Genomic DNA, 19,391 nt, shown 5'->3' on the forward strand with positions numbered 1-19,391 from the left:
CACTAAAATAAATTGAGCCCATTACGAGCAAAGATTTAAACCAACAACAAAGGCATAGAGAGGCTATTAATGACTGTACAGTAGGGTGGCCATAATCTTAAAATTAGAGCTGGGCCATTCAGCAGTGAAATCAGGAAGCATTTTCTCACACGAAGGGTAGTGGATGTTTGGAACTCTCTCCCCCAAAAGACCGTGGATGCTGGGGGTCAATTGGAGCTTTAAATACTGAGGTTGATGTATTTTTGTTGGACAAGAGTATTAAGGGATATGGAGAAAAGGTGGGAAATGGAATTGAGGTGCAGATCAGCCAGGATCTAATTGAATGGCAGAACAGGCTCGAGGGGCTGAATAGCGTACTCCTGTTCCTACTTTCCTGGAGTGCACTTTGCTCAATTCTAAATATAGGGCCCAGAGTCCTATGTTGTAAGTCCCAACATTTAAATACCATCAGCCAGTACCTTCACCGGGCTGTTACTGGGTAGGTCAAAATCCCTGGTATGAACTGAAGCTGCCATGTTCTGCAGCAGTCTACGTGGAGTTAGTTGCTCCTGACTGGGCCAGGACCGAGTGCTACACTCAGCTCTTGGGCTGGATACAGATAAACAACCAGGATTTGCACCGATTGTTTTTCTAGCTGGTGTCTAAACGCTAGATAAGGGCAGGATCTGGCTCAGCTCTGATGCTTTCCTCCACAGTGGAACAGCCCAAATAACATTGATTCGGGAGAGGGTGCAGAGGAGATTTACTGGAATGGTGCCAGGATTGAGTGACTTCAGTTATGTGGAGAGACTGGGGTTGTTCTCCTTAGAGCAGAGAAGGTTAAGAGATTTGATCGAGGTGTTCAAAATTATGATCGGTTTTGATAGAGTAAATAAAGAGAAACTTTCCAGTGGGAGCAGGGTTGGTAACCAGAGGACACAGATTTAAGATAATTGGCAGAGGGGGAGATGAGGCGTAGTTATAGTGATGATCTGGAATGCGCTGCCTGAAAGGGCGGTGAAAACAGATTCAATAATAACTTTCAAAGGGAATTGGATAAATACTTGAAGGGAAAAAATTGAGGGCTATGGGGAAAGTGAGGGAGTGGGACTAATTGGACAGCTCTTTCAAAGAGCCGGTACAGGCATGATGGGCCGAATGGCCTCCTCCTGTGCTGTATGATGGGCAGTGTACCAGCGAATGGCCCTCTACTCCTAGGACAGTCCCAGCCAAGGGGCAAAGATGGCAAGTATTTTATTTTGTTTCATCGGTGTACATGAGAGTGTAGCTAAAAATCAGAGAGAAAAGGCAGGGGTGATATTTACTTAATTCTTGATTTTATTACTGAAATGTGTGCTGACATTCCAATACAAAAATTCCCATGTCTGAGAGTTCACATCAATAATTTCAAATAACTGCATACCATCCAGGATGCTGCAGTGATCTCAGGATATGGGGTGCCTCAACACACCCAAGGGTTTACATTTAAATACTTATATAAGTTACTCAATAATAATGCAGTTTGTCATCTTTGGCATGAAGTTCAATGGCACTAAAATACAGCCGGTGTCAGGTACAAATATTCATACAAAATATATTAATTTTTTTTTCTTTTTTTTTGCTTCACGATATTTTTTGTAAACAAAGTACAAGTGTGAATGCTGTCACGAAGTAAAGGCAATGGCCAGCAATTGCACGTTATATGAAAAACACCACAATGTAAAAAGATGGGCAATTCTAACTGCGGAATCTAGCGAATCCCCCTCTGCTGTCCAGTTCCCAGTCAGATATTTTTATACTCACAGTGTTGCACCCCTCATGCACTGAAATGGATGGTGAATACTCTCACCTGGTTCCCACCCACCAACCCACCCCTTCTTGCAGGTCTTGGTTCTTGCTTGGCTCGATACCCAGCAAGGCCCTTTGGTACCTCATGCTTCAGGTATAAACCTAGACATTGTTAGCAGGCTATCTGACCATGAGTGGCATCATAGTCCCACCCCCCCTCTGACACCTACAGCCATGAGCTTCCCGGAATGAGTGACTGGAGAGTGGGAACCTTCTCGATTGCTCGTGTCTCTATCCCAGGCCCAACTGCTGACCAAGGGTGTATCAGACAACCTAACCTAGCCTTTAAATCACCTCTTCTACACTCTACAGTTTGAGGGTTTTTTTTTAAATGACTGATAATAGTCACTGTCTGTGTGGCAGAAACCAGCTGCCAAACTACCTCAGGTAAACTCGTGATCTGTATCTCCCTGAACTGCAGCAGATGTAGTCTTGTGTGTCACTGGGGTAACAAGTGGGAGGAATAAACACCAGGCAAACTGAGAAAAAGTGGGCAAGGAACACAGCTGAAAACTCTTATCGAACAAGCAGTAATGTCTTTAACCATGGAGCTCCCTCCCAAACCCCCCCAATAAAAAACTGGTACTGTGCACAGGAAACTACTTAAAGAGATACATCTCCACTTAAAGGAGGGCAATGTCCCCTCTTAAAAAGTATCGTTCACAATCCCAGTGATTTATGCATGAAGTAGTGGCCAGTGACAGACTGAGTGGTGTCGTCACATCACCAATCACACACCCTCCTACGAATTGTCACTTAAACTTTCCACTTCCATCCATCCCCAATCAGGCCCGGGGAACCCCCCAGTAACTTTAATCTGAAAACCTCAGGTTGACAGTCCACACTGTAACAGGCAGTGCTCCTCTAACATAACCAGAGCATGATAACCAGAGCAGGCGGGCGAGGCACAGTGCCAGGGGAGATTTTAACCACAGTCTCCTCCTTTGCACCTTTTCCTGAGTACACTGAGCTCAGTCCTCCTTTGATGGTGCTGGCTCGAAGGGCTGGCCGTGTTGGTGCCCGAATGTTCTAGAAACAGAGATGTCAGATCCAGAAACTCAGCACCCGACAGCAAAGCTTGAGATTTTGCTGCACAACATTGTGTTGTTTTTGTTAAAGAGCACAGGGCTGATTGTGTACTGACACACTCACCATTATAGTGTTCTGACACCACTGTTAAACGATTATTGCAAAGGTGTGATGGAAACTGGAGATGAGATGTAAATGCAGTGTCCCAGTCCTGCTTAATAAACTGGAAATTCTAACTGACAAATCGTTTCATGTGTTGCGAGAATGCACTGCAGATTAAAGGGTGCCCTCTCGGGGAGTTATTGAAACATTTAGTTCCATGAAAAGCCTGTCGTGGGGACCCCTGCACATGGCATCACTTGGCAGCAGCCGTTTTATCATGCCATTTTTTTTTCTCTTTTAAAAATGTTTTATCTTATTCAGGAAGGCGTTGACTGTGTCACTGCATTGTGAGAGTTATCACCTTGTTGCACACGCACAAATCACCACGGACTAAATGCTTGCCCAACAAGTTTTCAGTCATGGCGGTGCCCCTTAAAGAGTTGTGGCAGGATGCTCAGTTAACCCTGACAGCAACAGTCTCTGCTCTGTCACAGACAGCGTGTAACGCATGAAAAAGTTGCTTTGATTGGTGTCCAGTAAAAGCTGTGGAAAGATCTCCCAGTCACAAATGGAAATCTTGGGAACCTTTCAACTCGAGACGGAATTCATACGCTCTAAATATAACTGTTGAGCAATAACTAAATGCATGGCATACGTACAAGAGGAGAAAATGGAAAACATACATCTGGGTGATGGCAAGGGAGGAAAGTGTCCGCTGCCAGCAGGAAACCGAAGTTAGGTTTTAAGAGATGATTTTAGCAACAGGAGAGATTTAGTTCAATTGCACAAAGAGTCAGAAGCTGAAACAAAGATAATGTTAAAAAAGATTAATTTACAGCATTATGTACAGTATATATTATGTATAGCACAGTGTAGTGCTATATATTTGTATTTATATATATTTATGCTGCTGTGAAGTTTTTATGCTTGCCAGTTGCGTGAAAAAATACTGACTCCTCCTCCAAGACCAACTTGTCCGACATAGAATGCGGCTTCACAGCAGTTTGGATAGTTAGAGTTAGTTCACCAGGGTCTCCCATCACTCAGGGTTGCCATACACTTGGCACAAAGACTAGCTCTGCCGTTCTCTTGTGTACGACCCTCAAACCAATACACAGTCTTTATAGCAGCTTATGGATATGGTACATTTAAGGCTACATCTCCCCCTTTCCCACAAAAGATAGAAAGTTCCTTCTCAAATCCTTTCAGCACTGAACCTTCATTTTTCTTCTTGCTTCTGTTCTGCTTCCACGTTTTGACATCTGGGAAGGGGGAAGAACAGGCTTTCTAAACAAGGAGATGTTTGTGATTCACAGAAGTCCTCTGTTTCCTGTCAGAAGAGTTGTTTTCAGATAAGAATTTCCACCATCTCGCTGTCTGATGATTCGTGGTTTCTGACATTGCTGGGGACCATCTGGCTCGGTGGCTGTAAAGTATCTGCGCATATCAAAAGCAAAAGAACATTCCTCCTCAGTGTCTTTTTCTTTTAATTCTCTTCACTCACCACCCCATGCCAACAAAGATCCCCCTCTCCTCCCCCCATGCCTTGAAGATCACCTGCATCCCATCTAAACTGCATAGCTGGAATTCCTTAAGATTAAGCCAATCCACAGGGGTCTAATGTGAAGAGGCCAGAAATGGGAATTAACAAAGTCAGTCTCCAAGTTTACAAGTCTAAGGGTAAGTTACTGGTCAGTGAATCACAGACCATCACAGATTGTGCAATTTCCCAATACACACCCCTGCGAGCAACAAAATGCAAATCCTGCCCCCTCACTCGGTGTCACTATGAACTAAACAGACAATCACCTAGTGAAGTTGCTGTAGGTTTGGCGACCCATGAGCGGACTGCAGTCTCACTGTCCCGCAAGCTGCCCTGGGCCGAAACTGACTCTCCAATTTCCGCCACCTTGTCGGTCTGCGTGCTGCCGTCTCTGCTCCCGTGTTTGGTGTGGGATGTCGCAGGACGCAAGGCCAGACTGGCCGCCTGATCCTCTGCCAAGCCTTTGTTCAAAGGAAAGAAAAAGAGATTTTAAGCACTGAATGCAGTCCCCCATTTTATTGCATTGTAAGAACTTGTATAATTGAAACCATTTTTTCTGTAAGTCAATATTCCCCTTTCTTTACTGAAAATATCTGCTGTTTGTTTCAATGTAGTTTTTGCAGGTCACATGAGACAAGTTCATTAACAAGGCCCAAACAGATGGAGAAAGTTGCAGGGCAATAGATTGGTTTCTTAGGCACAGACACCTAGGTTTTACACAGCTGGCTGAAAGCACAGAGTAAACTTGCTGGATTCTCTGAGGCCGCCCAACCGGGAGACTTATTTTCAATGGTTTACGAGTTCTGACGAAAGGTCTTTGACCTGAAACATTAATTCTGTTTCTTTCTCCACAGATGCTGCCTCACTTGCTGAGCTTCTCCAGCATTTTCTGTTTTTATTTCAGATTTCCAGCATTCGCAGAATTTTGCTTTTTATTTTTACTGGTGGTGGGCCTTAGCAAATCCAACAAGTTTACGGTTACACGAGACTCTTACGTTGCACCACACCAAGCCCGACATTTCTGGCTTAACTTTTACTGCAGGGCACAAGGTATTTTATGACAGAGTGAGCTGTTGGGTGACCTGTTCCCAGTGGTGCATCAAAATAGTACAAGATTAATGGTGAGGAAATTATCCCACCAGCATTTAATAGAGGGATTCAAAATTATGAGGGGTTGTGATAGAGTAAATAGGGAGGAGGCAGGAGGGTCGGTAATCAGAGGACACAGGTTATAGATAATTGGCAAAAAATCCAGAGGTGAGATAAGGAGAATTTTTTTTTACACAGTGAGTTGTTTTGATCTGGAATGCGCTGCCTGAAAGGGCGGTGGAAGCAGATTCAATAATAACTTTCAAAAAGGAATTGGATATTTACATAAAAAGGAAAAATTTGCAGGGTTATGAGGAAAGAGCAGGGGAGTGAGACGAATTGGAAAGCTCTTTCAAAGAGCCGACTGGCCTCTTCCTGTGCTGTATCATCCTACGATTCCAGCAATGAACGAGCCAACATGCCCCTTCTACTCACTTAATATCAAACACCAACAATAAGAAATGAAGGAAAGGACTTCCATTTATATAGCGCCTTGCACAACTTCAGGACATCCCAAAGTGCTTCATGGTCAATGGAGTACTTTTGAAGTGCAGTCACTGTCGTGGGCAACCAATTTGCACAAATAGCAATGAGATAAAGGAGGACAAATACTGCCAGCTCTTCATCAAATAGTGCCAAAGGACATCCACCCGAGCAGGCAGACAAGAACTGCATTCCCAGCAGTGCAGCGCTCCCTCAGCATGGATTATGGGCTCAAGTCTCTAGAATGGGGCTTGAACCACAAACTTCCGGCTCAGAGGTGAGAGTGCTCCCACTGAGCCACGGCTAATGCTGTTAACGCACTATAAATGGCCAAAATGAGAAGTCAGCGCACTATGGGCACTCATGTTAGAGCTAAATAAAACATTTCTAGAATTTATTTACCTGATGTGCCTCTCATTGCTTTGTCAAGGAATCTCTCACTGGTCAGTTGGTTGATGGAGCCAGTTTGGACTCCTGCGGCCAATGTAATGGATGGAACAGACCTTGCAGGCCGCAGAGCAGGCTGCTCATGTTTGGCCTGGTCCCTTCTCGAGCGCTGCTGGAGGACCTTGATGATGGCGTCCTTCTCCAGGATCTGTGCATACAAGGCCTTAATCCTAAAGGCAAGACAAGCCAACATATTTACTTTAACGCCAAATGAATTTAAACTGAGGGTTTAATCTGACACATCAATCTTAATCAAACTATTTTGTTGGCCTTTAGTAATAGGATGATCAATTAAATGCTCATTTTTCATTATTATTAAATCTTCTCCTCTCCCTTCTTCAAGGTGCTCACTCTGACTGGGGTACAGACACTGATTGGGGTACAGACACTGACTGGGGTACAAACAATGACTGGGGTACAGACTCTCTCTGGGGTACAGGCACTAACTGGGGTACAGGCACTAACTGGGGTACAGGCACTAACTGGGGTACAGGCACTAACTGGGGTACAGACTCTCTCTGGGGCCCAGATTTTGGCTGTGTTCCCAGTTCCACAAGATCAGCAGCTTTCTTGAACCTCACCAAGGTGCTCACTCTTCGTGTGTGAACCTAAGCAGTGAGTGAGTGGACTACACAGGATTGGACAGCTCGATCCTGTCTCAACCAACGTTTGGACGTGTGCACTTTTTAGGAGTTTCTGGATGGTAATTAACTGAGGGGACCTGCCTAACTTTTAGCCTCCCTTACCCAGGGTCAACTGTAGCCTGTCCACTCCAGCCCTGGCTGGCATCAGCTCACTCAGTACCAAGCAGGAATGGAACCCAGCGCCTTCTGACGGTCATGAAGTAACTAGCCCAAGGCATGCCATTATCAGCGAGGTCAACGGGCAGATTAAAACTCGCTTTTGAAGGAATCAATAAATATATCACTTTAACAGATCTAGAATTAGGCTACTAAATAAAAGTATGTACCTGCTCTCCATCTCCTGATGACGATGGTTGGTCACCATGGCCTCCCCACTCTCGTAGTAAACATGCTTCTCCACGGACCCAGCGTTGAAGCTGTTGTTTGGGGAATGGCGAGGGGAGTGATTGATGATTGTGGTGTCTCTGCAGAAATAAAGAAACACATTCAATTCTCTCGAAAAGAGAAGGCTGACAGGTGACCTGATAGAGGTCATTAAAATTATGACGGGGTTCGATAGGGTAGACATAGGGAAGATGTTTCCACTTGTGGGGAAGACCAAAACTAGAGGTCATCAATATAAGATAGTCACTAATAAATCCAATAAGGAATTCAGGAGAAACTTCTTTACCCAGAGAGTGGTGAGAATGTGGAACTTGCTATCACATGGAGTAGTTGAGGCGAATAGTATAGATGCATTTAAGGGGAAGTTAGATCAGTATATGAGGGAGAAAGGAATAGAAGGGTATGTTGATAGGGTTAGATGAAGTAGGGAGAGAGGAGGCTTGTGTGGAGCATAAACACTGGCACAGACCAGTTGGGCCGAATGGCCTGTTTCTGTGCTGTAAATTCTATGTAAAAAAAATTCCCGTTTTAACATCTTTTTTTAAAAAGGAGAGAAAGGTAATTTCAAAAGCAGGGAAAGGGGAAAGATCCAAGAGGTGAAATCGTGCTAAATCCACGGGCTAGCCAGCAAATTGTTTCAGTGATTTGTGACACCAGTTGGAAGGAAGAACGATTTATTCGGAGTCTCACTGATCAGGAGGATTAATTGGAAAGAGTGGTCCAAGCAGCCCACGTACCTCTGGGTGGCTGCAGTGGCAGCAGCGTCCATTGCAAACTGACGCATGGTGCTCTCCTCCAGGTACTTCTGTTCCCATTTGGTCATGTCGGCTTCCAGAGCCAGGATTCGCTCTTCCTTCTCTCGCAGCAGCTCCATCAGTGCCGGAGTGCTGTACTCCGAGGCACCGGGACTCTGGGATATGGCCTGGCGCTGCGGAGGGACACCGAGGGTTAACTCTTATTACAAATGAACAAAGAAGAATAGCAACTATTTCAAAGACGAGCAGGGGAGTTCTCCCCTGTGTCCTGGCCAATATTTGTTCCTCAATCAACATCACTAAAAAACAGATTATCTGCTCATTACCTCATTGCTGTTTGTGGGGCCTTGCTGCGTGCAAATTGGCTGCCTCGTTTCCTACATTATATCAGTGACTTCAAAAGTACTTCATTGGTTGTAAAGCGCTTTGGGATGTCCTGAGGCCATGAAAGGCGCTATATAAATGCAAGTTCTTTCTCAAGTGTCCATGCAACAAAGTTTTCATTTGAAAACTCTTCAAGGGCTTTCGTTTCAAACTAAGTGCTACTTTGCAAGGCTGAATTTTACACTGGGATGATTCCATGACTTGGTGATCCCAGGCAATCGTAGGCAGACACCCACCCATTAAATCACAGGACACACACCCACAGTGCAAGGAGCACTCCTCGTGAGCACCACTGGGTTGCAGAATCCCCCTTTATGATCAGTAACAATTCAATCCTCACCAGCAAATCGAGCTCTACTTACACACCGATTTACTGAGGAGGAATATGAACGTTAAAACAAGATACGGAACGCGCAGTGAGCTCTGTGCAGTAGGGATCTGGGCTGTCCAATTACCTGCTGGGTCCGCAGGCTCTTTAACTCCTGCTCCAATCGGTTTCTCAGCCTCAGTTCGAGCTGCTCCCGTTTCTCACAGGCTGCCTGCAGCTGTGTCAGTGCATGCTGCAGCTTCTCCACCTTCTCTACATAAGCTCGTTTCTTCCGCAGCTGAGAGAGAGAGAGAGAGAGAGAGATAAAACAACAGGCCCGGGTTTAGTATCCCCACTCTTTCACAGCGGTCTTTAATTGAGGAACGTGGCTGAGATTTGCGCAAAGTACCTCGTCTTCCAGCCGTACTACTTTAGACTGCGTGCTGTTGAGTGCCTGGTCGAGAAGCTCCATTCGCCTGAGCTGGTCTTCATTTGTGCTGCGTGACAGGGTTACTTCCCGCTGAAGCCGCTCCCTCTCTTGTTGGTGTTCTCTATCTGTCAGCACACAAAAAGAGCAAAAACATCCAATTAATTTTACTCATCTTTCCCCTGCCCGTTCACCAGTCGCAACTCAGAAGAACATCTGAACACAAACACTGCCTGAGAATTTGTTCCTTTCATTTTTAAATTTTAAATGACCTTTTAAAAAAAATTGACGTGTATGTTTATCAGCACAGATAGCAAGTCAAAATAGACATTGTCTTGAAGGGGAATTCCTAGACTGCAGCGAGTGTCAGGATCGCTGGATAGATATCAAACTCAAACGGCCCTCGCAGGATCTTTTCTTTTGTGAATGATGAAAGGGTGAAATCACCAATCCTGTGATGGGCAGCACAGGTCGGAGACAGGGCTCCGGAACTGTAACTGGTCGGCGAACTCATCCCTTAGTTACCTGAGTGGATGTAAATACACCGCAGCCCAGGTTCAAACACAGGTCATGGGCATCTCGGGGGAGGTTCCAAGTAGCCCACCCTGAGTCAAGGTGGTGAAACCCATCAGTGGGCGAGGCTCCCTGATGTCCCAGTGGTACCAGAGTGTCCACATCAGAAAGTTCCAACACAGATCCTGTTTTTGTGCTGACTGATCTGATCTCAGAGATGGCTCATTGTGAGTGACTGCAGCATCCTAGAGTAGTCTGTAGGTAACGCTGCATTAGGGTGAGGGTTAGCAGAGCTTTCCAATGTTCGGTGACACTGTGCAACTGCTGCAGTTCACTCCTCCAGCCACTGGGTGCTGCTGCGGGGGAATGTTTCACTTTCCATTTTGTCTGATTTTCCAGCTTTCTATTTTAGTTTCGGGTCGGGGTGAGCTGCTAAGTTCTGTTCTCTTACCTAAAAAAGGAAAGAGAAAGGACTTGCATTTCTATAGCGCCTTTCACAACCTCAGGACGTCTCAAGCATTTTACAGCCAATGAAGTACTTCTGAAGTGTAGTCACTGATGTAATGTAGGAAACGAAGCAGTCAATTTGCGCACAGCAAGATCCCACAATCAGCAATGTGATAATGACCAGATAATCTGTTTTAGTGATGTTGGTTGAGGGATTAATATTGTCCAGGACATCGGGGAGATAAGATGCTCCTGAAACCCACCTCTTTGACCAAGCTTGTAATCACCCCTCCCAATATCTCCTCCTTTGGCTTGGTGGTAATTTTTGTTTGATAATCGCTCCAGTGAAGCGCCTTGGGGCATTTTCCTACATTAAAGTCACTATATAAATGCGAGTTGTTGTTAGTTGCAGGGTAACTGGGGATGGGCAATAAACGTACACTTCTGACTCCACATGCCTCATGCCATGGGAGACCGACCAGCTCTGATTAATGACTCCATCACTGGCTGGACAAGCGCGTCAAGGTGGTTCACACAGCAGTGTAAACACCCCTGCTTGAGAGATGTTCCACATTGAGTCTTCACGGAATGCAGTTGCAGATAAAAAAATGTTGGGAACCTTGTCTGCCCAAGGTTGAGAAACAAAATGCATTCCTGCAAGCGATAATCAAGGAAATAGCATTGAGTCCTGCGACACTAATTGCTGCACAGACTGCAGACACCGCTTGGCACAGAAAAACAATTTGCTTGAGAAAGTAAATGCTCTGCTTTATCCTTCAGCTAGTCATCGTTCTTTAACAAATTTGCAAGTAACTGTGCTAAAGCATCACAAATCCTGGCATTCTTTTTTGTTTAACTTAACTGCCCCAGTAAAAGCTCAGTGTATTAATATCAACAGGAACCCACATTCCACATTCCTCTCCTCCTTTCTCGCTCCTGCCCCCAAGGGAATGGCTGAATGACCTTGGTAGGCTCCGAACTTCCTGCTATAAAGTTCTAGCATTCAACAAAGAATGTGCTTCGGGGCAGGATGGGGAGGGGGAGGGGGAGTTGGGCTGTTGATGAAAGTCATGCGACAAACTACAGTACACATCACTCCTGACCTACATACTTAACAATCAAGTACATTCCAACACAAGTACCTCCCAGAGCAGGCCCAAATTAACACTTTCAGGAAGATGGGTGGGATTTGTCCCTCCTCAGATAAATCAAAAACTGGAACAGACTGAAGCCAGAAAAGGGTTGATGGTTTGACTTTTTAAGAAATACTTTGCCCTTTCTGGTCTCAAGGCAGAAAGCAGAGTGAAGTGAACAGACCAAGACCCAATCTCGGCCGATCTAGGCCCTTGTCTGACCAGGCTCAGCTTTCAATGAAACTATTCTGTGAAATGAGGCGGCAGTAATCATGGAGGGAGATTTCTGATCTTTTCAACACAGAGCTGTTTGTCTCTGCAGTCTGATTTGCACCTCTCTCACTTTTAATATATTGTGATTTGTGATTTCAGCATAGAAATAGTCAGTGTGACAGTATCCCAGGGAGATACACAACTGATCCCAGGGAGATACACAACTGATCCGAGGGAAATACACAACTGATCCCAGGGAGATACACAACTGATCCCAGGGAAATACACAACTGATCCCAGGGAGATACACAACTGATCCCAGGGAAATACACAACTGATCCCAGGGAGATACACAACTGATCCCAGGGAAATACACAACTGATCCCAGGGAAATACACAACTGATCCCAGGGAGATACACAACTGATCCCAGGGAGATACACAACTGATCCCAGGGAAATACACAACTGATCCCAGGGAGATACACAACTGATCCCAGGGAGATACACAACTGATCCCAGGGAAATACACAACTGATCCCAGGGAAACACATTAGGGTTTACTGGGACTGCTCAGGTAGCTCCCTTCAACCCCTCTGTGTTCATACGTACATATAAATCTCAACATTTGCACTACCTTCTGTGTCTCAACCAAAACTACTTGTATTATTTTCGCACTCTTAATGTAACCAGACCCAATGCTTTGTTTCAAAACATAAATTCTGCCCCCCCCCACACATATACACACACATACACACAAACATATACAAACATACACACAAACATATACAAACACACAGACATATACAAACACACCCACACAAACATATACAAACACACACGCACAAACATATACAAACACATACACACAAACATATACAAACACACACACACAAACATATACAAACACACACACACAAACATATACAAACACACACATATATACAAACATATACAAACACATACACACAAACATATACAAACACATACACACAAACATATACAAACACACACATACAAACATATACAAACACACACCAATATACACACACACACACATACACACAAGGGTTAAATCACTAGCAATGGCTGGTTGTTCAATGGTCGGGGAGTGGTGACAGGGAAAGAATGCTTTTGGATCAGGGTTAATGGTGAACATTCCCTTCATGCTGTGCTGCACTGACTGAGCATGGCAGTCGCCCGGCTGTGACTAACACAATCGTTCACTGTGCTGCTTACAACCAACGCTGCACAACACAGTCACGTACTGAAAGCCCAAACACACCTGGAGACGCTCCCAGAGGCTGGGAGGCAGAAACTGAAACAGGCCTTTCAGTCGGTGCTGATACTCCTTTGAGGGAGGGGGCTGGGCAGGGAAAGTAGGATCCAGGATATAATGGGTCTTGTTCCCCGAGTCGAGAGGTGTGGGAAAGTCATTGTACATAAAGTGGTGGCAAGTGTTCAACAATTCAGTGGTGAGGAACAGTGTGTGCAGTATTTAGCAGCACACAATCCCACGGGGTATCTCAGAGCAACAAGTCTGTTCAGCGACGGAGTTTGGCAAACCTTCCCACAATTCCAGCCTGGATAGCTGTGCACTTTGAAACACAATGCGCCTCGCGCTGTCATCCCAAAATGTCAAACATCTCTCTTGAACCCAGCAGTGTCACATCAGTGTGCCTTTAATGATTAACCCCCCAAAAAAACATTTTTGCACACAGGGTCTCAGAGCAAGGCAGTTCTCAGTGTGCTTCTTTTTATATTCATTCTTGGGATGTGGGCATTGCTGGCAAGACTGTCATTTGTTCCCATCCCTGGTTGTCCTTACAACTGACTGGCTTGCTAGGCCCACTTCAGAGGGCAGTTAAGAGTCAACCACATTGCTGTGGGGACTGGAGTCACATATAGGCCCAGACAGGGTAAGGACGGCAGGTTTCCTTCCCTAAAGGACATTGACGAACCAGTTGGGTTTTTACCACAATCCCTCAGCTTCATGGTCACTTTTACTGACACCAGTCTTTTAAACTGAATTCAAATTCTTGAAACTGCTACAGTGGGATTTGAACTCACATTCTCTGGATTATTAGTCCACACCTTAAGAGACAATGATGGTCAGGCAAACACTGCTGTCAGCTGTGCTGGTGTAATCACCTGCTAATGAACACTCAAGCAAGGAACAGGAAAGCAAAACTTTTTAAAAAGGCTTGCTATCTTTAATAGCACAACTAAAATGTCACCTCCACACGTATCTGAAACAGATCTTTTTCTTTTTAAAATTCTGCTTTCCTTTCCTGATTTAGGCTGGCTTACAGGCCCAAGGATGCTGGCCACCCTCTCTGTACCTCTTCCGACTCACCATTCTTCACGAGTGAGCCCAGATACTGAGCGCCAGCAGCCTACTTAATCGAGAGGTGCATCGCAGCTGAGCTCGATCCTACCTGCACCTTACATCCAGGCACACCTTCCAGCAGCAGTCACTGGACAGTGATCAGGAGGAGGTCTTTCCCTAGCCCAGGGGCGATAAGGCCAACTGGAGATCTCCTACCGCTGCCCTGGCTGTGACCAGTTAACTCTGCACGGCCACACTTGTGACCTGTGCCATTGGGGAAAGGGGGGAGGGGCGGTGACCTCATCCCTGTAACGTGTGAGTATCTGACACAGGAGGCTCTCCAGAAGAAGCAAAACTCCTGCACGCAGTTTGTACCCTACTCAGTAAAAATGCCAGCGTATATTCAGAGAATAACATTTTAAGGTCAAAGTGCCACTCCTATCTGATTATCATAACTAATCGGTGACCAATCAGCTCCACAGTCAGAAATATTTACCAGCTTGGTATATTAACCAACAAAGAATGACGCAGACTCCCAGTCCCCACGTCCCAGACTCCCAGTCCCCACGTCCCAGACTCCCAGTCCCCACGTCCCAGACTCCCAGTCCCCACGTCGCAGACTCCCAGTCCCCACGTCGCAGACTCCCAGTCCCCACGTCGCAGACTCCCAGTCCCCACGTCCCAGACTCCCAGTCCCCACGTCCCAGACTCCCAGTCCCCACGTCCCAGACTCCCAGTCCCCACGTCCCAGACTCCCAGTCCCCACGTCCCAGACTCCCAGTCCCCACGTCGCAGACTCCCAGTCCCCACGTCGCAGACTCCCAGTCCCCACGTCGCAGACTCCCAGTCCCCACGTCCCAGACTCCCAGTCCCCACGTCCCAGACTCCCAGTCCCCACGTCCCAGACTCCCAGTCCCCACGTCCCAGACTCCCAGTCCCCACGTCCCAGACTCCCAGTCCGCACGTCCCAGACTCCCAGTCCCCACGTCCCAGACTCCCAGTCCCCACGTCCCAGACTCCCAGTCCCCACGTCCCTGACTCCCAGTCCCCACGTCCCAGACTCCCAGTCCCCACGTCCCAGACTCCCAGTCCCCACGTCGCAGACTCCCAGTCCCCACGTCGCAGACTCCCAGTCCCCACGTCCCAGACTCCCAGTCCCCACGTCACAGACTCCCAGTCCCCACGTCCCAGACTCCCAGTCCCCACGTCCCAGACTCCCAGTCCCCACGTCCCAGACTCCCAGTCCCCACGTCCCAGACTCCCAGTCCCCACGTCGCAGACTCCCAGTCCCCACGTCGCAGACTCCCAGTCCCCACGTCCCAGACTCCCAGTCCCCACGTCCCAGACTCCCAGTCCCCACGTCCCAGACTCCCAGTCCGCACGTCCCAGACTCCCAGTCCCCACGTCCCAGACTCCCAGTCCCCACGTCGCAGACTCCCAGTCCCCACGTCCCAGACTCCCAGTCCCCACGTTACAGGACTGCGGTGGAATTTAATACTCAGCCTTTTGGGCAGAACAGGTTCTCAGTTTCAGTTCCTTTTTGCTTTAAATCTCTCTTGCTGTTTGTTTTGGAAAATGCGAGCAGCAGCTCAAACACCACACTAAGGAGAACAGCAGCTTCATAAAGGCTCCAATCACCCAGCGTGCGTGCCTGTCTCTGCCTCCCTCCTGACCTTACCTCAAGGACACATTAGCAATGGCAAGAGCAAACATGTCTGCTTGAGATACGGTGCGTGCGAGTGGCACGCTAATTATGTTGCACAAAACTCGGCCTGTCCATTAACTCTGTCCGTGTTACTTAAGAGCAAATTACTTGTGTTGGAGGATTGTCGGAGGGAGGCACAGACCGGCCAGAATCACCTGAGGTATGCGAGGAATTTAGACTGCTTTTATTATCAAAGGGAAGAAGTGTTAGTGCCAAGAGCTGTTTGTTTAGCCCTTTAGTTTCTCTCTCCTTAAGTTTTTCACTGTCCCTTGTACAACTCAATTAAACCCTGAAGAATTTACCAAACTGGAGTAAGTATGAAGTACCACATCACATGAAAGTTGGGGATAGGGGGGAAGGAAAGGAGAGGCCATTGCTTATTAGTGTTACTTGAAGCTGTGTGTGTGTGTCTTTAATGGCAGTTCCATCTTACTCATTGGCTGTTGATGGCAACCACTCCCGCCAACGCTGGCACCTGGAGGCGGGCATTTGTTTTCCTAGCCCTCCAATGGGCCCTGGCTGAGGACATCCCTCAGTGTCGCAGCAGCCAAAATTTCCCCAGCCCAAGCTGGTAGCAACGTACAGCGCCCGCCTTCAGCGCGCGCCGTAAAGTCAAGGGCTGCGCGGCCGCCATTTTGTTACCCGTGCTGGCGCTGGGCAAAGCACCTTGTCCATGGCACGAGCTCAGAAAATTTACTCCACTAAGTTTATCTAGTGATTGGTTCAGCCTTCCAGGCCAGGAAGATCCCGGGATGAATCCAGCATTGTGACAACTGATGTCAGCCCGGGCAGTGGGTGGTGAGGGGTTAATGCCGGTCTCAGAGCCCGGGCAGTGGGTGGTGAGGGGTTAATGCCGGTCTCAGAGCCCGGGCAGTGGGTGGTGAGGGGTTAATGCCGGTCTCAGAGCCCGGGCAGTGGGTGGAAAAAACTATCCAGGATTCCCTTTCCTGGGCAGCTAACCAGCAACTCCTGCTGGGAATGGCTTGGCCGAGGTTTGTAACGGGAATGGAGGCTGCTGACAGCGAGGGGCCATAGAGCAGGCCTAGCCCACGGAACACTCCCCATTGAATGAGGAGGAGGGAAGAGAAAGGGAGAAAACTGGTGAGGAAGGCAATGGGAGCGAGCAGTGGATGCTCACCTGCTTTCTCTCAATACCCGGCCAACAAAATAAAACCAATTTCATTGGATAAGTTGCTTGTAATGATCTTAAACTTGAACAGCAATTGAACAAAACATAAACCCAATTGTTTTTTTTTCGACTTCTCTCAAGAGTTCACAGTAGAGTTGCTTTTTACTACAATTGTTCTAAATGTACAAAAATTGGCCCAATTAATGTTGGTCCTTTCTCATTCATTCAAGTTAGCTTCAGTCTGTCAATCTTCAATGATGAAGTTTTACTTTTGTAAAACAAAACTTTTTTTTTTAAAAGAGCTTTTACCAGACCTCAAGAATGTTATTTTGCAAATCCTTGTTTTGCTGACCAGAGGTTAGTTGTACAGTTTGAATGGAAGTAAGAGGAACTTACTTTGAGCGATCAGTTTGCTGAGGATGCTTTGTCCATCTTCAGAGATCTCACATTCTCTGCTGGTCAATAGTTTGTTGGCAGAGTCCAGCTTTTCTACAAAAGATTTATTGAAATAAAAGATAAAACGTGAACTGAACAGCCTATAAAAGAGTAAGCTCAAAGCAGCTAGCTGTACTTAGAATGATCTAAAGCCATCAATCTTGGGACGGGTTCATCAGCAAACTACATTGTGCTAATACACACAGCTCCATTAACTCAATCATCTCTTTCTCACAACATTTTTGACTAATTACTATGAAATACAAGTGAAGAATCAGTCAGAATCCTCTGTTACACAGTTTTATGTTTTCTTTCTGACAAATTAACACTCTCTGAATGTCAGATTTCTTCTCTAATTGATTCTTTCAACTTGCTCCAGTTTGGTAGACTGTAGTTATGTCACCAGTCAGACTTCAAACATGGCAATATATACATTCTGGTTTAAATATACGACACAATAGATTTTTGGAATTATTTTAAGGTACATATATCAAGCAATGCTTAAGTGGAATTAACTCCATTAACCCTTTGAAGATGTAGTTCCCTGACAATTTTAACTTCGTTTAATTGTGATTCATTCTCATATTTGCTTGTAGTACATCTTTTGATCTTTTCCACTTGTGACAACCTTTATCTTAGCAAATTGATTAAAAGGGAAACTTGGGAGATATCTGCCACCAATTTCTGATTCACAGTTGCAGTTAGCATGACATACAACCTTACCTCTCAGATCGCGGTTGAAATCGTGAAGCCTCCTGATCTCCCCTTCCATTTTGTTCCTCATTGTTTTTTCCAGTGTCTCCCGTTTGGAAGATGCCTTCATGAGATTGTCGTAGGCTTCGGAAATCCTCTGGATCTCTCTCTCCAACTGCAAATCAAACGCAGGCGGGTTTGATAGTGAAAGGTAATAAAATGGGACGTAGCAGCATGTGTGACACTTATTTCAATCAGCCAACATTGGCCTATACACGGCAACAACACCGAAGGAGGTGAAGAGTAGGATGCAAGAGCCAGGTTCAAATCAATCCAAATGTGCTTAGATGTCCAACCACATATGATTCTGATTTTCCTAGAATCTTACAGCACAGGAGGCCATTCGTCCCATCATTGCCTGTGCCGGCTCTTTGAAAGAGTTATCCAATTACTCCCACTCCGCTGCTCTTTCCCCATTTTATTACAATGGATTCTTTATATGAGCCTTTTCAATAATTGGCTGATTTAAGAAGATCACTTGTCTTAAGACACATGAAATGCTTGATTTGCCTGTTAACTTTGGAAGAATCCACTCAAAAGCAGCCGTCTCAAATTCCAGGAATTAACATTGGCCTTAAAATTAACCCTTCCTTCCCCCCAAAACTAAGGCACAAGAAATAACATCACAGCAAAACCTGCAGCCTACAGTGATGATTTTAAACCACTGTAAGAAAACGAGAGACAAAGCTACTATAAATGATACAGTTAAAAAGTCATAGCATGTCTGAAAGCACACTTCTTGACAAATAGAAACACATGGAGACTGTACTCGACCAGAAATCAGCAGACTGAAGGGTGAATTTACAGATCCCACACCCCCAGGCAGGAGGTCATGCTCAAAGGAACAATAAATCAAAGGTCGAATCAGAGACTGATTCTCCGACCAGCACTCTCTCTGGGAGCCCTTCATCTTTTCCAACATCAAACGTTTTCACTTACAATCGGAATGTTTTTTTCTTTATCAATCTCTCCCCCCTCCCCTACCTCTCTCTTTCTGGGATAGGGCTTTGTGTGTGCCAATGTCCCTCTGAAATATCACCCAGGTAGCTATCCTTAACACTGAGTGTTGGCAGGATCTGAAATGATGTGGGGGCACCAGAGCTGAATCCCTTCCTCTTCTCACCTGATGTCCACACAGACAACTTCCCAGCAGAATCTGCTGGTTAGCAATCAGAAGCACGGAACCTGGCTGGTCTTTGATGCTCCCTAACCCCAGCGGAAGCCTCTGCCACCCTGGCAAAGATCAGCTGACTCAGCACAAGCCAAGGAGCAAAGTGGGACTTTCCTTGTCTGAGTGGTTCAGTTACTCCCTGGG

The 19,391-nt window shown here is 46.2% G+C and overlaps 1 protein-coding gene across 2 annotated transcripts in view; it reads right to left on the minus strand.

The window, feature by feature from the left end:
* Positions 1-1,294: 1,294 nt before the first annotated feature.
* amotl2a (angiomotin like 2a) overlaps positions 1,295-19,391 on the minus strand; it is a 38,572-nt gene continuing 20,475 nt past the window's right edge. For both annotated transcript variants that reach the window (XM_067977669.1, XM_067977670.1), the window contains exons 4-12: positions 18,047-18,191; positions 17,285-17,377; positions 9,404-9,549; positions 9,143-9,292; positions 8,286-8,476; positions 7,491-7,628; positions 6,476-6,690; positions 4,768-4,962; positions 1,295-4,395 (exon numbers count right to left, since the gene is read on the minus strand). In XM_067977669.1, coding sequence (XP_067833770.1) covers positions 4,307-4,395; positions 4,768-4,962; positions 6,476-6,690; positions 7,491-7,628; positions 8,286-8,476; positions 9,143-9,292; positions 9,404-9,549; positions 17,285-17,377; positions 18,047-18,191 — 1,362 coding nt within the window. In that variant the 3' untranslated portion in view covers positions 1,295-4,306. The remainder of the gene's footprint in view (positions 4,396-4,767; positions 4,963-6,475; positions 6,691-7,490; positions 7,629-8,285; positions 8,477-9,142; positions 9,293-9,403; positions 9,550-17,284; positions 17,378-18,046; positions 18,192-19,391) is intronic.

This window comes from Heptranchias perlo, unplaced genomic scaffold (genome assembly GCF_035084215.1).
Source record: "Heptranchias perlo isolate sHepPer1 unplaced genomic scaffold, sHepPer1.hap1 HAP1_SCAFFOLD_165, whole genome shotgun sequence".
NCBI lineage: Eukaryota > Metazoa > Chordata > Chondrichthyes > Hexanchiformes > Hexanchidae > Heptranchias > Heptranchias perlo.